Source organism: Schistocerca gregaria, chromosome 2 (genome assembly GCF_023897955.1).
Source record: "Schistocerca gregaria isolate iqSchGreg1 chromosome 2, iqSchGreg1.2, whole genome shotgun sequence".
In the NCBI taxonomy this organism is placed as follows: Eukaryota; Metazoa; Arthropoda; class Insecta; order Orthoptera; family Acrididae; genus Schistocerca; species Schistocerca gregaria.
This window is the reverse complement of record NC_064921.1, coordinates 266,807,827-266,824,175: the sequence shown is the minus strand read 5'-3', so window position 1 is coordinate 266,824,175 and position 16,349 is coordinate 266,807,827. Positions and strand designations below refer to the sequence as shown.

At 40.1% G+C, this 16,349-nt stretch overlaps 1 protein-coding gene across 4 annotated transcripts in view; it reads left to right on the top strand.

The window, feature by feature from the left end:
* Positions 1-16,349, top strand: part of LOC126336849 (mediator of RNA polymerase II transcription subunit 12) — a 356,148-nt gene that overhangs the window by 173,408 nt on the left and 166,391 nt on the right. For all 4 annotated transcript variants that reach the window (XM_050000939.1, XM_050000937.1, XM_050000940.1 and 1 more), the window contains 2 exons: positions 6,630-6,740; positions 6,909-7,036. In XM_050000939.1, coding sequence (XP_049856896.1) covers positions 6,630-6,740; positions 6,909-7,036 — 239 coding nt within the window. The remainder of the gene's footprint in view (positions 1-6,629; positions 6,741-6,908; positions 7,037-16,349) is intronic.

Genomic DNA, 16,349 nt, shown 5'->3' with positions numbered 1-16,349 from the left:
ACCATCATTAGCTTTTCTGAATTCTGCAGGTGGGAACTTTTGCTGCAATACGCCCTACCTTCCCGTAACCATCCTTGCCTCAACATTTGTTAGTCACTGCCCTCACCTCATCCAGCCCCTTCCCTGTTCCAATTCCAGCACTACACAGCTGTCATTCCACCACCACACCCAGTCTTCTTATTTCTCTCCTTTTCTGCTACTTCTGCTCCTGCCCCCCCCTCCATCCCCGCCTCCTCCCCAACTCTCTCCTGCCCTCTGTCAAACCTACAGCACTTTACTCTCCACCACCCCCACCATACTATCCCTCCCCCTCCCCGCCCCAGCCTCCTCCTTACCACCACCCAGTCGCCACTCCCATCATGCCCTCTCTCCTCCAGCCTACTCCTCATCCCCACCCCACCCCAGTGTCATTCCCATCATGCAGTGCACGGGTGCTGCTGATTACAGTGTGGCCTCAGTTGCCTGAGACTGCAGTCGTGTGTGTGAGTTGCGTTTGTGTGAGTGTGTATGAGTGTGTTTGTCATCAAATTTTGACAAAGGCCTTTCTTGCCGAAAGCTATATATGTGACAGTCTTTTTTTGTGCCTATTTGCAACTCAGCATCTCCACTATATGGTGAGTAGTAACTTTCATTTTCATTAAGTGAAATATCTGTAATAGATAGTTGATAGGAATTTCAATAGATCCAACATTTCTTCTTCCTTGTGCCAATAAATCTCCGATTATAATACAATTAAGTGTGTGCCACAGGTAAGAATTACCATGGTCAGCTCTATTTTTTCTCCCAGATTCATTTGATTAGATGTGAAAAAGTAGAGCATAAGTGATTTTTCAGGCCTTCCTGACGGATCTGTTGCAAATAAACTTCTCGGGTTTGCTGCCGAATTGTTATACATAAATCCCACAATATTTCATTGATACTACTGGTTGATATCTTCAGGTGGTGGTAGTTGCTGCTGTCACTGCTGCAAGATTCTTCCAACTTCAAGTGTCATTCTGCACATGCGTATTGCCTGCTCCTGACCTGATAAATTTCGGTGCCCCCATGCGATTATATCAGTCGCATATTGCAGGAGTGACAGCAGCAACTGCCACCACCTGAAGATGACAAGCAGTTGTATCAATGAAATATTGTGGGATTTGCCCACTATGATCCAGAGACAAACACAAGTAGTTTATTTGCAAATACTGTAGAACATAGTTTTTAAAGTGAAACCAAATTCACTGAATCTGAAGTCAATTTGTTTCTCCATCTGTATCTCTTAGTTCAGGCAATATTATTTTTGAATTCTTTTATTGGCTGATCTAAAATCATCTTGCTTCATTGGGTAAGCAATAAAAGCAATTCTTCCATGAGCTCACTGAGACAGTAGATAGTAAATTTAGCTTTTCATGGCAGCTTCAGTATTTCTGTGGTGCAAGTTATTTTCCAAGCAAGAACGGCCAGAAATTAGAAACTTACAAACTAACCTCATCCACAAGAGGCATGCATGTATGTTTTTATTCAGTCCATACATGAATCACAAGAAGCAATGGTGTGTTTTGTTGATGGAATTCAGCTCTATGAGCTTTGTTAGAAAGAAGCTATCTCTTTGAGATGTATGGATGGTTGGGTTTAATCACAAATATGTCGTAAAAATTTCCCGTTAAACAGATCATGGCAAACAAATTTAAAGTTGCATAAATTGTGATTATACTATCCAACTGGGGCTATAGGCATTGAAAATTGAGATACTTTTTGTATTTTGAATCATAAAATGTAACATTTATAAACTTTTTCCTACTTGTAAAAAAAAAATATGCCTTTCAGCCTCCTGTACATGCAGTTCATGCTCAGATTTTATTTTTGCTTCCTCTGCCTCATTGGATGAAATTTCATACTCTACTCATCTGTTACGTGCACGCACCACATTTCTGGCAAGACCCCTTGATTACTGAATGAAGGATGAGGTCCATTGTAGGACATTTTTCTATACATTTGTTCCTTCTCGTGCTTAATGTTTCTACTTAATAATGTTCCACATACAGTCCATGTTGTTCACTTACTTTATATTCTTAATGTTCTGATTTGTAGCAAGACAGTTCCAATAAGGATTGTTAAGTCAAGTGTAGTGACTGGTGTGACATAAAAGAATGTATTGCATCACAGGAAAGTTCCCTCATGAAAACGAACATATATAAGACAAAGTTTCCTTTAGGAGGGGAATTATACAGAGTATTTCGACGTCTTTGCATCAAATTTCCATGAGTGATAGATCACATCATGGGAAACTACTTAGAGACAAAATGTTTGATGACACTTCCTTGCGATGTTCAGAGTCCTTTTGTATTGCTTATGCCCTTGCCTATAATCCAGTCATCTGCTCCATATGAAAAATGGTAGGCCCAGAAAAATTAAAGTTGCTGATTCTCTTATAAAATATCTTTCTCCACTTAGAGACACTCTTTTTTTAAGCTTATCTTTTTGAAAATCACTCTTGTCAATTTACTGGAGTGGATAGTATGCAGTGCACCTGGTTAGGAGACCCTGCTGGTTCAGTGAAATCTCAGGTCCCAAGGCCAGCAAGTACTAAAGGATGCCTAGCATCACCAGGAAGAAGTGTCAGTGAACATGTCTCGAGAGAAAAAGGTTGTTCGTTGTGACGTGATGTACACTGTGTGATCAAAAGTATCTGGACACCCCCAAAAACATATGTTCTTCATATTAGGTGCATTGTGCTGCCACCTAATGCCAGGTACTCCATATCAGCAATATCAGTAGTCATTAAACATAGTGAGAGAGCAGAATGAGATGCTCTGCGGAACTCATGGACTTAGAACGTGGTCAGTTGATTGGGTGTCACTTGTGTCATATGGCTGTACGCGAGATTTCCACAGTGCTAAACATCCCTAGGTCCACTGTTTCCGATGTGATAGTGAGGTGGACACATGAAGGTACATGTGCCGCACAAAAGTGTACAGGCCGACCTTGTCTGTTGACTGACAGAGACTGCCAACAGTTGAGGATCATAATGTGTAATAGGTAGAAATCTGTCCAGACCATCACACAGGAATTCCAAACTGCACTGGATCCACGGCAAGTACTATGACAGTTAGGCAGGAGGAGAGAAAAATTGGATTTCATGGTTGAGTAGCTGCTCATAAGTTACACATTACACTGATAATTGCCAAATGACGCCTCGCTTGGTGTAAGGGGCGACTCAACAGTGATAAAATGTGTGGAGTGATGATTCACGGTACACAATGTGGTGTGGGTATGGCGAATGCCCGGTGAACATCATCTGCCAGCTTCTGTAGTGTCAACAGTAAAATTAAGAGGCAATGGTGTTATACTCATGCAAATGCAACTCCCACCCACATGGCCCCAGTCCAAGGCCTTGGCTGCTAGAGATTGTGGTCACATATCTGTGAGTTGCATTTGTGTGTGTGTGTGTGTGTGTGTGTGTGTGTGTGTGTGTGTGTGTGTTTGTGTTGTCTAATTCTGATGAAGGCCTGTCGGCCGAAAGCTTTGTTTGACAGTCCTTTTGTTGTACCTTTCTGCAACTCAGCATCTTGGCTATATGGCGAGTAGCAACTATCCTTTTCATAGTTTTGTCATTAATTTTTTTTCCTATCTGTTTTCTTTCTTACTTTTGGACAAATATTTCACTAAACATCTGACCTTACTTTTTAAATTTTTTTAATTGTGAAGAAGTGCAGATCATATGCTGAAAAATAATTGTATGAACATGCCTTCCCCTTTCTGATGTGTATGATTTACCTCCATTATGACTCCTTTTTTTTCCTCTTTACTCCTTCTAAAATTCAACCTTTTTTCCATTTGCGCATTTTCTGTTCTCATTGCACCCATCTACATGGGCACGATCATTAATGATTGCTACTGCAGTGGTGTTCGGACTGGAGGTTGCTTGGTCAAACACCAGTAGTGCAAGAAATTTTAATTGCTAGTATTTGCCAGGCAGGTAGAGAAGAAGTGGTAGTGGTTGGGTGTTTAGCACCAGATTATGTACCAATTATAAAGTCTCTCTCTCTCTCTCTCTCTCTCTCTCTCTCTCTCTCTTCTTTGGTATTAAAGTGTTTTGATTTTACTGTAAGATGTGGTCGGGGTTCTTCGGAAAAAGGTAAAGGATATTTAATATAATGTTGGTGACGCGTACATTGTGCATGCTTGTAAATTAAGCTTACGTGTACACCAATGATAATAAAGTTTCTACAGGGCAAAAATATTAGTAAAAGCGGGTGCAGTTTTGCTTGCAATGGTTTAATTGTGTTATCCACAGTCAGAAGTAGCATGAAACTATCACTGTTATTAACGGATAAATTAATTGTTGCAAAGAGAAAGGTGTATCTACTCGTGATAAATAATTTCATTTATATCACACTGGCTTCACTTTGGTTAAGCATTTACTTGACAATAATAAATTTGATTGTAGACTCAAAGATATCATGAAGCAAACCTAAGCCTTGTCACCTACTGCAGTTAAATTTATCTGTGAAATTCTGTAAAAATTCTGAAAAACGAATTTTACAAATATTAATGCTTGAAAATTATCATCGGTACTCAAATTATTTGTTATGTTAATTTCAGGGTGAAGCCCAGTATTTAATATTTTAATTAATAGCCGCCTGTGCACCATTAATACAACAACAACAACAACAACAACAACAACAACAGATGAGGATGGGCAATCTTCTACAAAACTCACTTTAAATAATTATTTTCACATAAATATTTCCGCAGGGGGAGAGAGGTTTTGAACGAGAACTGGAGAAATCCACGTTTTACCATACGTACATCAAATACCTAGTGCGTCAGAACAGCTAAGCGACTAAATGCTTCAACAGCAGAGATAAAAGAAATATTAGATCACTGAACCAAGTCTTTTTAACATTAATAAGATAGGATCTCCAAGGTTACATAGAATGTCTTTACATTTTATAGTTGTTTTCCTTTGATACCAAAATACATATTTTATTAACATTTTTAACACAAAAAATACGAGGGCTATCCACAAAGTATATTACATTTTGGAACTAAAAATAAATAAAGTATTGGATTTTTTTTATTATATATAGATGAAAGCCACACTTAAATACTACTTTTCTACATAGTTGCCATTTAAATTAAGGCACTTATCGTAGAGATGGACGAGCTTGGAAATTCCTTCGTCGTAAAATTCGGCCGCCTACACCTTCAACCACATGGTTACCTCTTCTTTTGGGACAGAAAAGTTGTGGTTTTTGTGGATTTCCTGGAAAGAGGCACTACAATAAACTCTCAAAGGTATTGCCAAACTCTGCACAACCTCAGAAGAGCAATACAATACAAGTGCAAGGGAAAGTTGGGTTCAAAGATCTTGCTGATTCACGACAACGCCCGGGCCCACACGGCAAATGCCGCTCGTGAAGTTCTCGAATCTTTTAAGTGGGAGTTGTTTCCTCATCCACCGTACAGTCCTGACCTGGCACCGAGCGACTTCCACTTATTCCCAGCAATGAAGAAGTGGTTGGCTATGCAGCGTTTTGATGACGACGCACAGCTTCAAGAAGAGGTAACCACGTGGTTGAAGGCGCAGGCCGCTGAATTTTACGATGAAGGAATTTCCAAGCTCGTCCATCGCTATGATAAGTGGCTTCATTTAAATGGCAACTATGTAGAAAAGTAGTATTTAAGTGTAGCTTTCATCTGTATATAATAAAAAAATTCCAATACTTTATTTATTTTTAGTTCCAAAACATAATGTACTTTGTGGATAGCCCTCGTATCATAATAATTATGTACTGTATTTTATCGACAGAAATACACTCAATTGTGACCTTTCTTTACTTTCCACAGTTACATGTCTGGCAGAGATTTTGTTTAATTTTTATAGTTTTCCAAGAGATGTCACTCAATGTCCTAGAAAAATTTCCTGTCGATTTGTGTTCTTCATATGAGTGAGGAAATAGCAGCTTTCTCCTGCCCTATCGGTTCTATATATTGCAAATGGCCATATCTTGTGGAGTTTTGAATCTCTATAGGTGTCTTACATTATTTTCTGTGCGTATTCACTTATAACATACTGACTGACAAAATCAAATTACTAGTAGTACTTTGAAGTTGAATTTCAGATGTTTACCCATTGCTTCCACATAATTGTTTCCCACAATATGTGTGTCTCCTGATTCAGATCTTGGAAGGAAGTAAATTCCAAATTTTATGTACCAGTGTCATTGTGGCTATTAGAGACAAAGCACCAGTACTGTTCATTGAGATTAGGGCAAGAAATCAGTCATGAAAGGATCACCTTGGCATCCGTGTCAAATGAGTAAGTAAGCCACAAGAAACCTAACTAAACCAAGGTAGCCAAATGGAAACTGTAACCCATTCCTCCTGAATGATTCCCATGTCTTAGCTACTGCATCACTTTTTGCAGTCACAATACTTGCCTTTTGTCCAATCTACAAATGACTTCAAAATAATTTTGTGATAAAAAATTTGTAGTTCCAATTTTCTGCTATTATCTGGATTATTCATATTCTTTAGTTTGCCTTTGAAATAGTGATTGTAAACTTTTATAGTAAATATTCTTGCTAAAAGAAATAGTTGTGGACCTACTAACATATTGCTGTCTTTTTGATATGTTTAAGGTCATGGTGAAGCTGATGTCGGAGCAGAAGCTTGCGCTCGACTAACATGTCACTTGCTTCTGCGACTCTTCAAGACTGTGGAATGCCCTCAGCCATCTTTGTATTCAGTGGGTAAGTAATATTTAAAAAAGCCCCATTCAATCCTCACTAAACTGAACACTTGTAGATTTCTAATTGTCATATGTAAATTGTTGCATCTTATGTATATTCTCTTCTTCGATAGGTTGTGACTGTCATTTTCATATGTTTGTGATTACTTCAGTTTTGTGAACATTTTAGGAACATCACCACACCCAATGCCACCATCTGGGGGTATAGGTTACAATATTCACCTGAGCTGTGACAGGCATCTGTTGGCTGCTGCACACAACAATATACATGTCGGTCCTGTCCTTGCTGTACTTAAAGTGAGTCACATTAAAACATTGTAGAAATAAGATGCTATTAATTTCAGTTTTTCTAAATCCTCTTATATCTTTTTTGTTGACATTATTTAGTTACATCAGATTGAGTAGGCATGAGGCTCATGTTCTGAAAGTTGAAAGAAAATGATTGTACAATTATGGAGACTTATTTGTTAAATAATGATTATTTATTTCCCTAACGATCTTTCTTAAATTGATTTTACTCATATGAATACATTATAGTTACAACACATCAGTATTTTCCCTCAGAACAAACTAAGTAATTTTTGGTTGCCATGGCATCTAATGACAGAAGTTTTGGCAGCTATCATTTTTCTGGGTGTAAGTAATTTAGGAACAAAGGTAAAATTCACTGAATATTGGAAGTGTTGAATCATCAGCAGGTACCTGAACAAGACTGAAAACTTGCTAGGTTTCGGACAAATTCTTTTTCAGGTAGAGTATACACACACACACACACACACACACACACACACACACACACACACAAATGTCTCTCTCTCTCTCTCTCTCTCTCTCTCTCTCTCTCTCTCTCTCTCTGCAGACTGAATATACAATTCCAGGACTGTAGATGTGCAGCTTCGCTGTGGTAAGAGGCTGTCTCCGGGGAAGTAGGAGAGGGGAGGAAGGAAATAAGGAGTGGAATGGGAGGGATGGTTGGAGAAATGTGTGTAATGGCATGGAGGGAGGCAGGAGGTGCATGAGGTAGGAATGCAGGAGTGTCATGCAGCACATACAGTGACAAGGATGTGTGACAGGCACAGGCACCAGTGATTTTGGGCTGCACACAGTGAAGATGGTGTGGAGGAGGTGATTGGCAGAGGGTGACGGAACAAAGGGAGACTGCTGAGAAGAGTGTGTGGGTGCAGGATGAGTGAAGTTTGGGTCCTGGGGCAGGCTGGAAGGGTGTGTGAAGCACAGGGCTAGCGGAGATTGAGGACAGGATAAGTGTCGGAGCAAGAAAGTGTTACAGGAAAACACCCATAACCTAGTTCCAAAATAATTGGTGTTTGGGGGGAGAAGGATCGAGATGGCAGTTGTAAAGCAGCCATTGAAACTGAGCATATAGTCCAGTCAGAGGTTTAAGTATGTGTGAGAATATGACATGGGAAACCTGTCTATGGACTGTGTTTGGGGATAGCGTCTGTCTGTGAAAACCTTAGTAAGATCTCTAGCGTACTGGGCAAGGCATTTCTCATCATTGCAGACAAACTGCCCATGCTTGGGTAGGCAATATGAGAGTGATTATTTGGTATGGAAGGGATGACAGCTATCAAAAAGCAGGTACTGTTGGCAGTTAGGGAACTTGATATGGACAGATGTATGGATGGAGCCATCAGAGAAGTGGAGGTCAATGTCCAGGAAGGTGGTATATTGGGCTGAGAAGGACAAAGTGGAGCAGATGAGAGAGATTGTATTGAGGCTATGGAAGAATGAGGATATGGTGTCTCGTCCCTGGATCCGTATCATCCAAATATCACCAGTGAGCTCATGCCAAAAAAGAGGTTTCACATTTTGCGTGGCTAAGAAGGTTTTCTTTAAATGCCCATAAACAAGCTTGGCATAGAAGGGAGCTGTGCAAGTGCCCATGGCCGTGCCACAAATTTATTTGTTTGTCCTCCCCTCAGACTAAAAGTAGTTATGTGTGAGGAATTTGTTAGCTATGTGTATATGAAATAAGGTGATGAGTTGAGTTGTGGAAGGACATTGGAAGAGACAGGTTCAATAGCTGTGGCTGTGGGCATGGTGGATGTCAGGGTGTATGGAAGTGGCATCAACAGTGATGAGCAGGAATCCAGATGGAATGAGTTGGGAATGATTAGAGCTACTGAAGAAAGGGGCTTGTGTCTTTAATACATGAGGCCAGGTTGCATGCAATTTGTTGAAGGCGTTAGGCAACAAGGGCAGAGACTCTTTGGGTAGGAATACAACAACCAGCTACAGTGGAGTGTCCAGGATTGATGAGTTGATGGGTTTTGCAAAGCATGTAGAAGGTAGGTGCATGAGCAGACTTTGGGGTGAGGAAGGAGATGGATTTGAGGGAGAGATTCTGGCATGAGCGTAAGGAGTTGAGTGGAGATTGGAGGTTGTACTGGACCTCTAGGATGAATCACTATGGTAGGGTTTATTGGTTGAGTATTCAGGTTGTTGTACTCTTACCCCCCCATGAACCATGGACCTTGCCGTTGGTGGGGAGGCTTGTGTGCCTCAGCAATACAGATGGCCGTACCGTAGGTGCAACCACAACAGAGGGGCATCTGTTGAGAGGCCAGACAAACGTGTGGTTCCTGAACAGGGGCAGCAGCCTTTTCAGTAGTTGCAGGGGCAACAGTCTGGATGATTGACTGATCTAGCCTTGTAACACTAACCACAGCGGCCTTGCTGTGCAGGTACTGCAAATGGCTGAAAGCAAGGGGAAACTACATACGTAATTTTTCCTGGGGCCATGCAGCTTACTGTATCGTTATATGATGATGGCGTCCTCTTGGGTAAAACATTCCGGAGGTAAAGTAGCCCCCCATTTGGATCTCCGGGCTGGGGCTACTCAAGAGGATGGCATTATCAGGAGAAAGAAAACTGGCATTCTGCGGATCTACATCTACATCCATACTCCGCAAGCCACCTGACGGTGTGTGGCGGCGGGTACCCTGAGTACCTCTATTGGTTCTCCCTTCTATTCCAGTCTCGTATTGTACGTGGAATGTCAGATCCCTTAAACGGGCAAATAGGTTAGAAAATTTAAAAAGGGAAATGAATAGGTTAAAGTTAGGTATTGTGGGAATTAGTGAAGTTTGGTGGCAGGAGGAACAAGACTTTTGGTCAGGTGAATACAGGGTTATAAATACAAAATCAAATAGGGGTAATGCAGGAGTAGGTTTAATAATGAATAAAAAAAAATAGGAGTGTGGGTAAGCTACTACAAACAGCATAGTGAACGCATTATTGTGGCCAAGATAGACACAAAGCCCATGCCTACTACAGTAGTACAAGTTTATATGCCAACTAGCTCTGCAGATGATGAAGAAATTGATGAAATGTATGATGACTTAAAGGAAATTATTCAGGTAGTGAAGGGAGATGACAATTTAATAGTCATGGGTGACTGGAATTCGAGAGTAGGAAAAGAGAGAGAAGGAAACATAGTAGGCGAATATGGTTGGGGGAAAGAAATGAAAGAGGAAGCCGTCAGGTAGAATTTTGCACAGAGCATAACTTAATCATAGCTAACACTTGGTTCAAGAATCATAAAAGAAGGTTTTATACATGGAAGAATAGTGGAAATACTAGAAGTATCAGATAGATTATATAATGTTAAGATGGAGATTCAGGAACCAGGTATTAAATTGTAAGACATTTCCAGGGACAGATGTGGGCTCTGACCACGATCTATTGGTTATGAACTGTTGATTGAAACCGAAGAAACTGCAAAAAGCTGGGTATTTGAGGAGATGGGACCTAGATAAACTGAAAGAACCTGAGGCTGTAGAGAGCTTCAGGGAGAGCATTAGGGAACAATAGACAAGAATGGAACAATAGGAAAGAAATACAGTAGAAGAAGAATGGGTAGCTTTGAGGGATGAAATAGTGAAGGCAGCAGAGGATCAAGTGGATAAAAAGACTAGGGCTAGTAGAAATCCTTGAGTAACAGAAGAAATATTGAATTTAATTGATGAAAGGAGAAAATATAAAAATACAGTAAATGAAGCAGGCAAAAAGGAATACAAATGTCTCAAAAATGAGATCGACAGGAAGTGCAAAATGGTTAAGCAGGGATGGCTAGAGGATAAATGTAAGGACGTAGAGGCTTATCTCACTAGGGGTAAGATAAATACTGCCTACAGGAACATTAAAGAGACCTTTGGAGAAAAGAGAACCAGTTGTATGAGTATCAAGAGCTCAGGTGGAAACCCAGTTCTAAGCAAAGAAGGGAAAGCAGAAAGGTGAAAGGAGTATATAGAGGGTCTATACAAGGGCGACGTTCTTGAGGACAATGTTACGGAAATGGAAGATGATGTAGATGAAGATGAAATGGGAGATACAATACTGTGTGAAGAGTTTGACAAAGCACTGAAAGACCTGAGTCGAAACAAGGCCCCAGGAGTAGACAACATTTCATTAGAATTACTGACAACCCTGGGAGAACCAGTCCTGACAAAACTCTACCATCTGGTGATCAAGATGTATGAGACAGGTAAAATACCCTCAGACTTCAAGAAGAATATAATAATTCAAATCCCAAAGAAAGCAGGTGTTGACAGATGTGAAAATTACCGAACAATCAGTTCAATAAGCCACAGCTGCAAAATACTAACACGAATTCTTTACAGATGAATGGAAAAGCTAGTAGAAGCCAACCTTAGGGAAGATCAGTTTGGATTCCGTTGAAATGTTGGAACACGTGAGGCAATACTGACCCTGCGACTTATCTTAGAAGAAAGATTAAGGAAAGGCAAACCTATGTTTCTAGCATTTGTAGACTTAGAGAAAGCTTTTGACAATGTTGATTGAAATACTCTCTTTCATATTCTGAAGGTGGCAGGGGTAAAATACAGGGAGCGAAAGGCTATTTACAATTTGTACAGAAACCAGATGGCAGTTATAAGAGTCGAGGGACGTGAAAGGGAAGGAATGGTTGAGAAGGGAGTGAGACATGGTTGTAGCCTCTCCCCGATGTTATTCAATCTGTATATTGAGCAAGCAGTAAAGGAAACAAAAGAAAAATTCGGAGTAGGTATTAAAATCCATAGAGAAGAAATAAAAACTTTGAGGTTCGCCGATGACATTGTAATTGTGTCAGAGACAGCAAAGGACTTGGAAAAGCAGCTGAACAGAATGGATGGTGTCTTGAAGGGAGGATATAAGATTAACACCAAAAAAAAAAAAAAAAATCAAGGATAATGGAATGTAGTTGAATTAAGTTGGGTGATGCCGAGGGAATTAGATTAGGAAATGAGACACTTAAAGTAGTAAAGGAGTTTTGCTATTTGGGGAGCAAAATAACTGATGATGGTCGAAGTAGAGAGGATATAAAATGTAGACTGGCAATGGCAAGGAAAGCGTTTCTGAAGAAGAGAAATTTGTTAACATCGAGTATAGGTTTAAGTGTCAGGAAGTCGTTTCTGAAAGTATTTGTATGGAGTGTAGCCATGTATGGAAGTGAAACATGGGTGATAAACAGTTTGGACAAGAAGAGAATAGAAGCTTTTGAAATGTGGTGCTACAGAAGAATGCTGAAGATTAGATGGGTACATCACATAACTAATGAGGAGGTATTGAATAAAATTGGGAAGAAGAGGAGTTTGTGGCACAATTTGACAAGAAGAAGGGACCGGTTGGTAGGACATGTTCTGAGGCATAAAGGGATCACAAATTAAGCATTGGAGGGCAGCGTGGAGGGTAAAAATCGTAGAGGGAGACCAAGAGATGAATACATTAAGCAGATTCAGAAGGATGTAGGTTGCAGTAAGTACTGGGAGACAAATAAGCTTGCACAGGATAGAGTAGCACGGAGAACTGCATCAAACCAGTCTCAGGACTGAAGACCACAACAACAACATTCAGACAACAGTGGGTACCTTGTGCCAGTTAATCACTGTGGTTCGTCACAGTAATGGTGGCACCTTCGTCTGTGGGGTATGTTGTCCATCTCACGTACGAGGGCTACCCAGAAACTAATGCACCGCATTTTTTTCTCAGCCGAAAACAATGCTTCGAATGTGTGAAATGTTATGTATGTATTATTTGAAGTCTCCTAAGTGACCAGGCCAAGTTTCCATCACTTCCAACAGATAGCATAGCTGCAGGACAGTTTCAAAATGGCATCTGTAGGTGATGTACATTACAATCAATGTGCTGTCATTGAATTTCTCACTGCAGAGAAGGAAACTGTGGGGAATATTCTCAAACACTTGTCCAAAGTCTGTGGAGCATCTGCTGTCTACAGAAGTACAATTAGTCACAGGTCACGGATGATGAGATCATCAGAAGGCAGTTCAGTGGAGCTCCACAATTTGCAGCAGTCAGGGAGACAATCCACAGCAATCACACCTGACAGCCCTGACCTATCCCCCTTGCACTTCCACTTGTCTGGGCCATTAAAGGATGCCATTCATGGAAGACAATTTGAGGACAATGAGGAAGTGATTCACACAGTGAAGCACTGGCTCCACCACCAGACAAGAATTGGTACCGACAGGGCATATGCGCCCTTGTTTCACGCTGGAGGAAGACCATAGAATGGGATGGAGATTATGTGGAAAAATAGGGTGTGTAGGTAAAACACCATTGTTTCCTGTGTGTAATTCTCATTATGTTTAATAAAGAATTGTTGAAGAAAAAAAAGTGGTGCATTACTTTCTGGGCAACCCTTCTGTCTTGTACACTAGGTGGAATAGTTATGTTGTATCTGGCTCTCCCAGGGATATCAGTAGTTTTGAGGGAATGTCCTCTACTCCAGGAGCTTTGTTTCAACTTAAGTCCAACAGTGCTCTGTCAAAATCTTCTTTCATCTCATCTTCATCTACTTCGTCTTCCTTTTCTGTAATATTGTCTTCAGCATCATTACCCTGGTATAGCCCTTCAATATATTCCTTCCACATTTGCCTTCTTTGCTATAATTGGCTTGCCATCTGAGCCCTTGATATTCAAACAGCTGCTTTTCTTTTCACAAAACATCTCTTTAATTTTGCTATAGGTGCCATCTGTCTTTCACCTACTTATGCAGGCTTGTACAGCCTTGCATTTGTCCTCTAGTCATTTCTGCTAAATCATTTTGCATTTTCTGCCAATCTAATTTTTAAACATCGGTATTCTCATTTGCTGCATTTTCATAGTTTCTGCTTCCATCAGTTAAATTCAGTATCTCCTGTGTTATCCATGGATGCTGCTCAATGTAGCCGAAGTACCAGTACATGACATATCTCTCAACGATTAGACATTTCACTGTCTAAGGTATGGCATACACTGAAGTACAATAGTCTGCATCCTTACCATAAAAAAGTGCATCATTTACATCCGGGAGATCCTGTCCTTTGCTTGGAGTTGTGCAAACTGGTTAAATACTAATTGGCAGTTACACAAATACATTTTATTTACTGATGAGGCACAGTTTACTCGAGATGGTATAAACAGGTTACATAACAAGCATGTGTGATTTGAAGCAAACCCACATGCAACAGTCCAATGCAATTTCCAGCAGCAATTTAGCATTACTGTGTGGTGTGGTGTAATCAACACGCACTTTATTGGACCATTAATTTTCCCAGGATGTCTTAACTGGTGAGGCCTACTTACAATTTCTTCAAGAAGAAATGCCCTGCTTGCTCGAAGATGTTCCACTTGCTATCCGACTGCAAATGTATTTTCAGTATTTCGTCATGCCTCCACATTATGCCAACACTGTTACTACATATTTAAGTGAACATTTTCCTGAGAAATGGATTGGTCATGGTGCTACACGTCTGTGGCCACCCAGATTGCCCGAGCTAACACCAATGGATTTTTGTGTGTGAGGATGGATGAAAGACATAATTTAGGAGGACAAAGTCAGTACACGTGAGGCATTACTTGCTCGTATTTTGAATGCAATAGATGAAATTAAGAACAATCCTGTGAAACTGAAACAAGTAACAAAATCTGTTCATACAAGTGCAACTAAATGCATTGAACTTGGTGGAGATATTTTTGAACATTTATTGTGAATGTATCGTGAAATTGTATGTACACTGTACAACTTCCTTAACATTGAGCTTTGTTTCTTCTGGTTTAATATGAATTCACGTGTGCTATGGCATTTATAAAAGCAGATTATCTGACACATTCATACAGTTTCAGTTAACATTATTACCATCATTTTCCCAAAATTAAATTCTCTACAACTTCTGTTGAAAACTTTGTGCAATTGTCTGGAATTTAAAAAACAAATTGGGCCAAGTAGTTAAATTTTTAAAAAAATTACGAAATTACGTCTGCTTCTCTGGATGTTCTGGGAAAACTACTGCAGATACACATCTGGGATATGTTTTATTAGATTCAGCAGATCAATAACAACAAAATAAATGGAAATTGTGCTTTACTTTATCCTTGTACAGTTTTGTGATGGCTTCATATTAGCAAATTGCTAAATTTCAGGCAAAATCTTTTATTAGCCGTAACTCTGTAACTAAATATTTGTGGACCTATGTTTATATGAATTTTTCTCTATAGTTTAACTTCCAGAATAACATATTAATATTTGCATATCTTCATCAACCACCCTGTATTGTAACCAGAGAACTATAGATTTTGTGAATCTTTTCCTTTTTTGTGATAGTTTTTGTCCATTGTAAGTTTACTGCCTACATTGAAGTTGAACCCTCACCCTTGGTCAGATGGGAGTTTGTTTCAAGATGTGGAGACCACTGAAAGGCCTCCCAGTTTGTCTGAGAAACAGTTTCCCAGTGCTGCCTGTGACTAATAATGATCCTAAGCTAACTGCAGTTGTGTGCTATTTCAGAGGAAGCCTTTTGGCATGGAGGATCTGGGCGTTCACAGAGGTTAGGATTTTGACATTTGCTGCAGAGCTGATTGGATGGTCTGAATCAGAGGCTCGGACAGTTGTGTGGCCGTGTAAGCTGCAGATTCCTTGACTTGCATCATAAGGTAGAGAGGTGCTGGGGTCTGCTTAATAGATCAGAGTTCCACTACAAACACGAGGTGGCTACACAGGTAGCGGGGCTTTACGGAGTGGACTGGGTGGCTTTTTAGATTTCATGAACTCAGAAAAGAACAAACAGGGATATACTTTCAGAGGGAGCTGGTCAAACACAGGATAGGGAGACCTAGGAAACATTGGTCCTGTAATTGTAAATTGTTATATATGTTTTGGAAAAGAACCAGAGCTCCAGGTGCTTAGAGAAAGCACTTAAGCATCTGGTATCACAGATACTGAAAGCTGACTAAAGTCAGAGAGAAGTTTGATAACCTCAGCCAAACCCATTATTGTTCAGAAAACACAGACTAAACTCAGTTGACAGTGACATGTGTGTTTTTGTTAGAAGTAATTTATCTTGAGGTGAAATTGAAGTAGATAGTTGGTGTGAGTTACTATGGCTGGAGGTTACACTAAACAACTGGAATAAATTAATAATTGGTTCCTTTTACCAAACCCTCCCACTCAGATGATATAGTTGCTATAGGGTTTAACGAAGTTCTGTGTCTTATTCTTAATGAATTCCTGAGTCGTACAATTATAGTTGGTGGCTACAGCCTACCCTTTATATGCAGGCAAAAATATGTGTTTAAAGCCAGTGGTAAG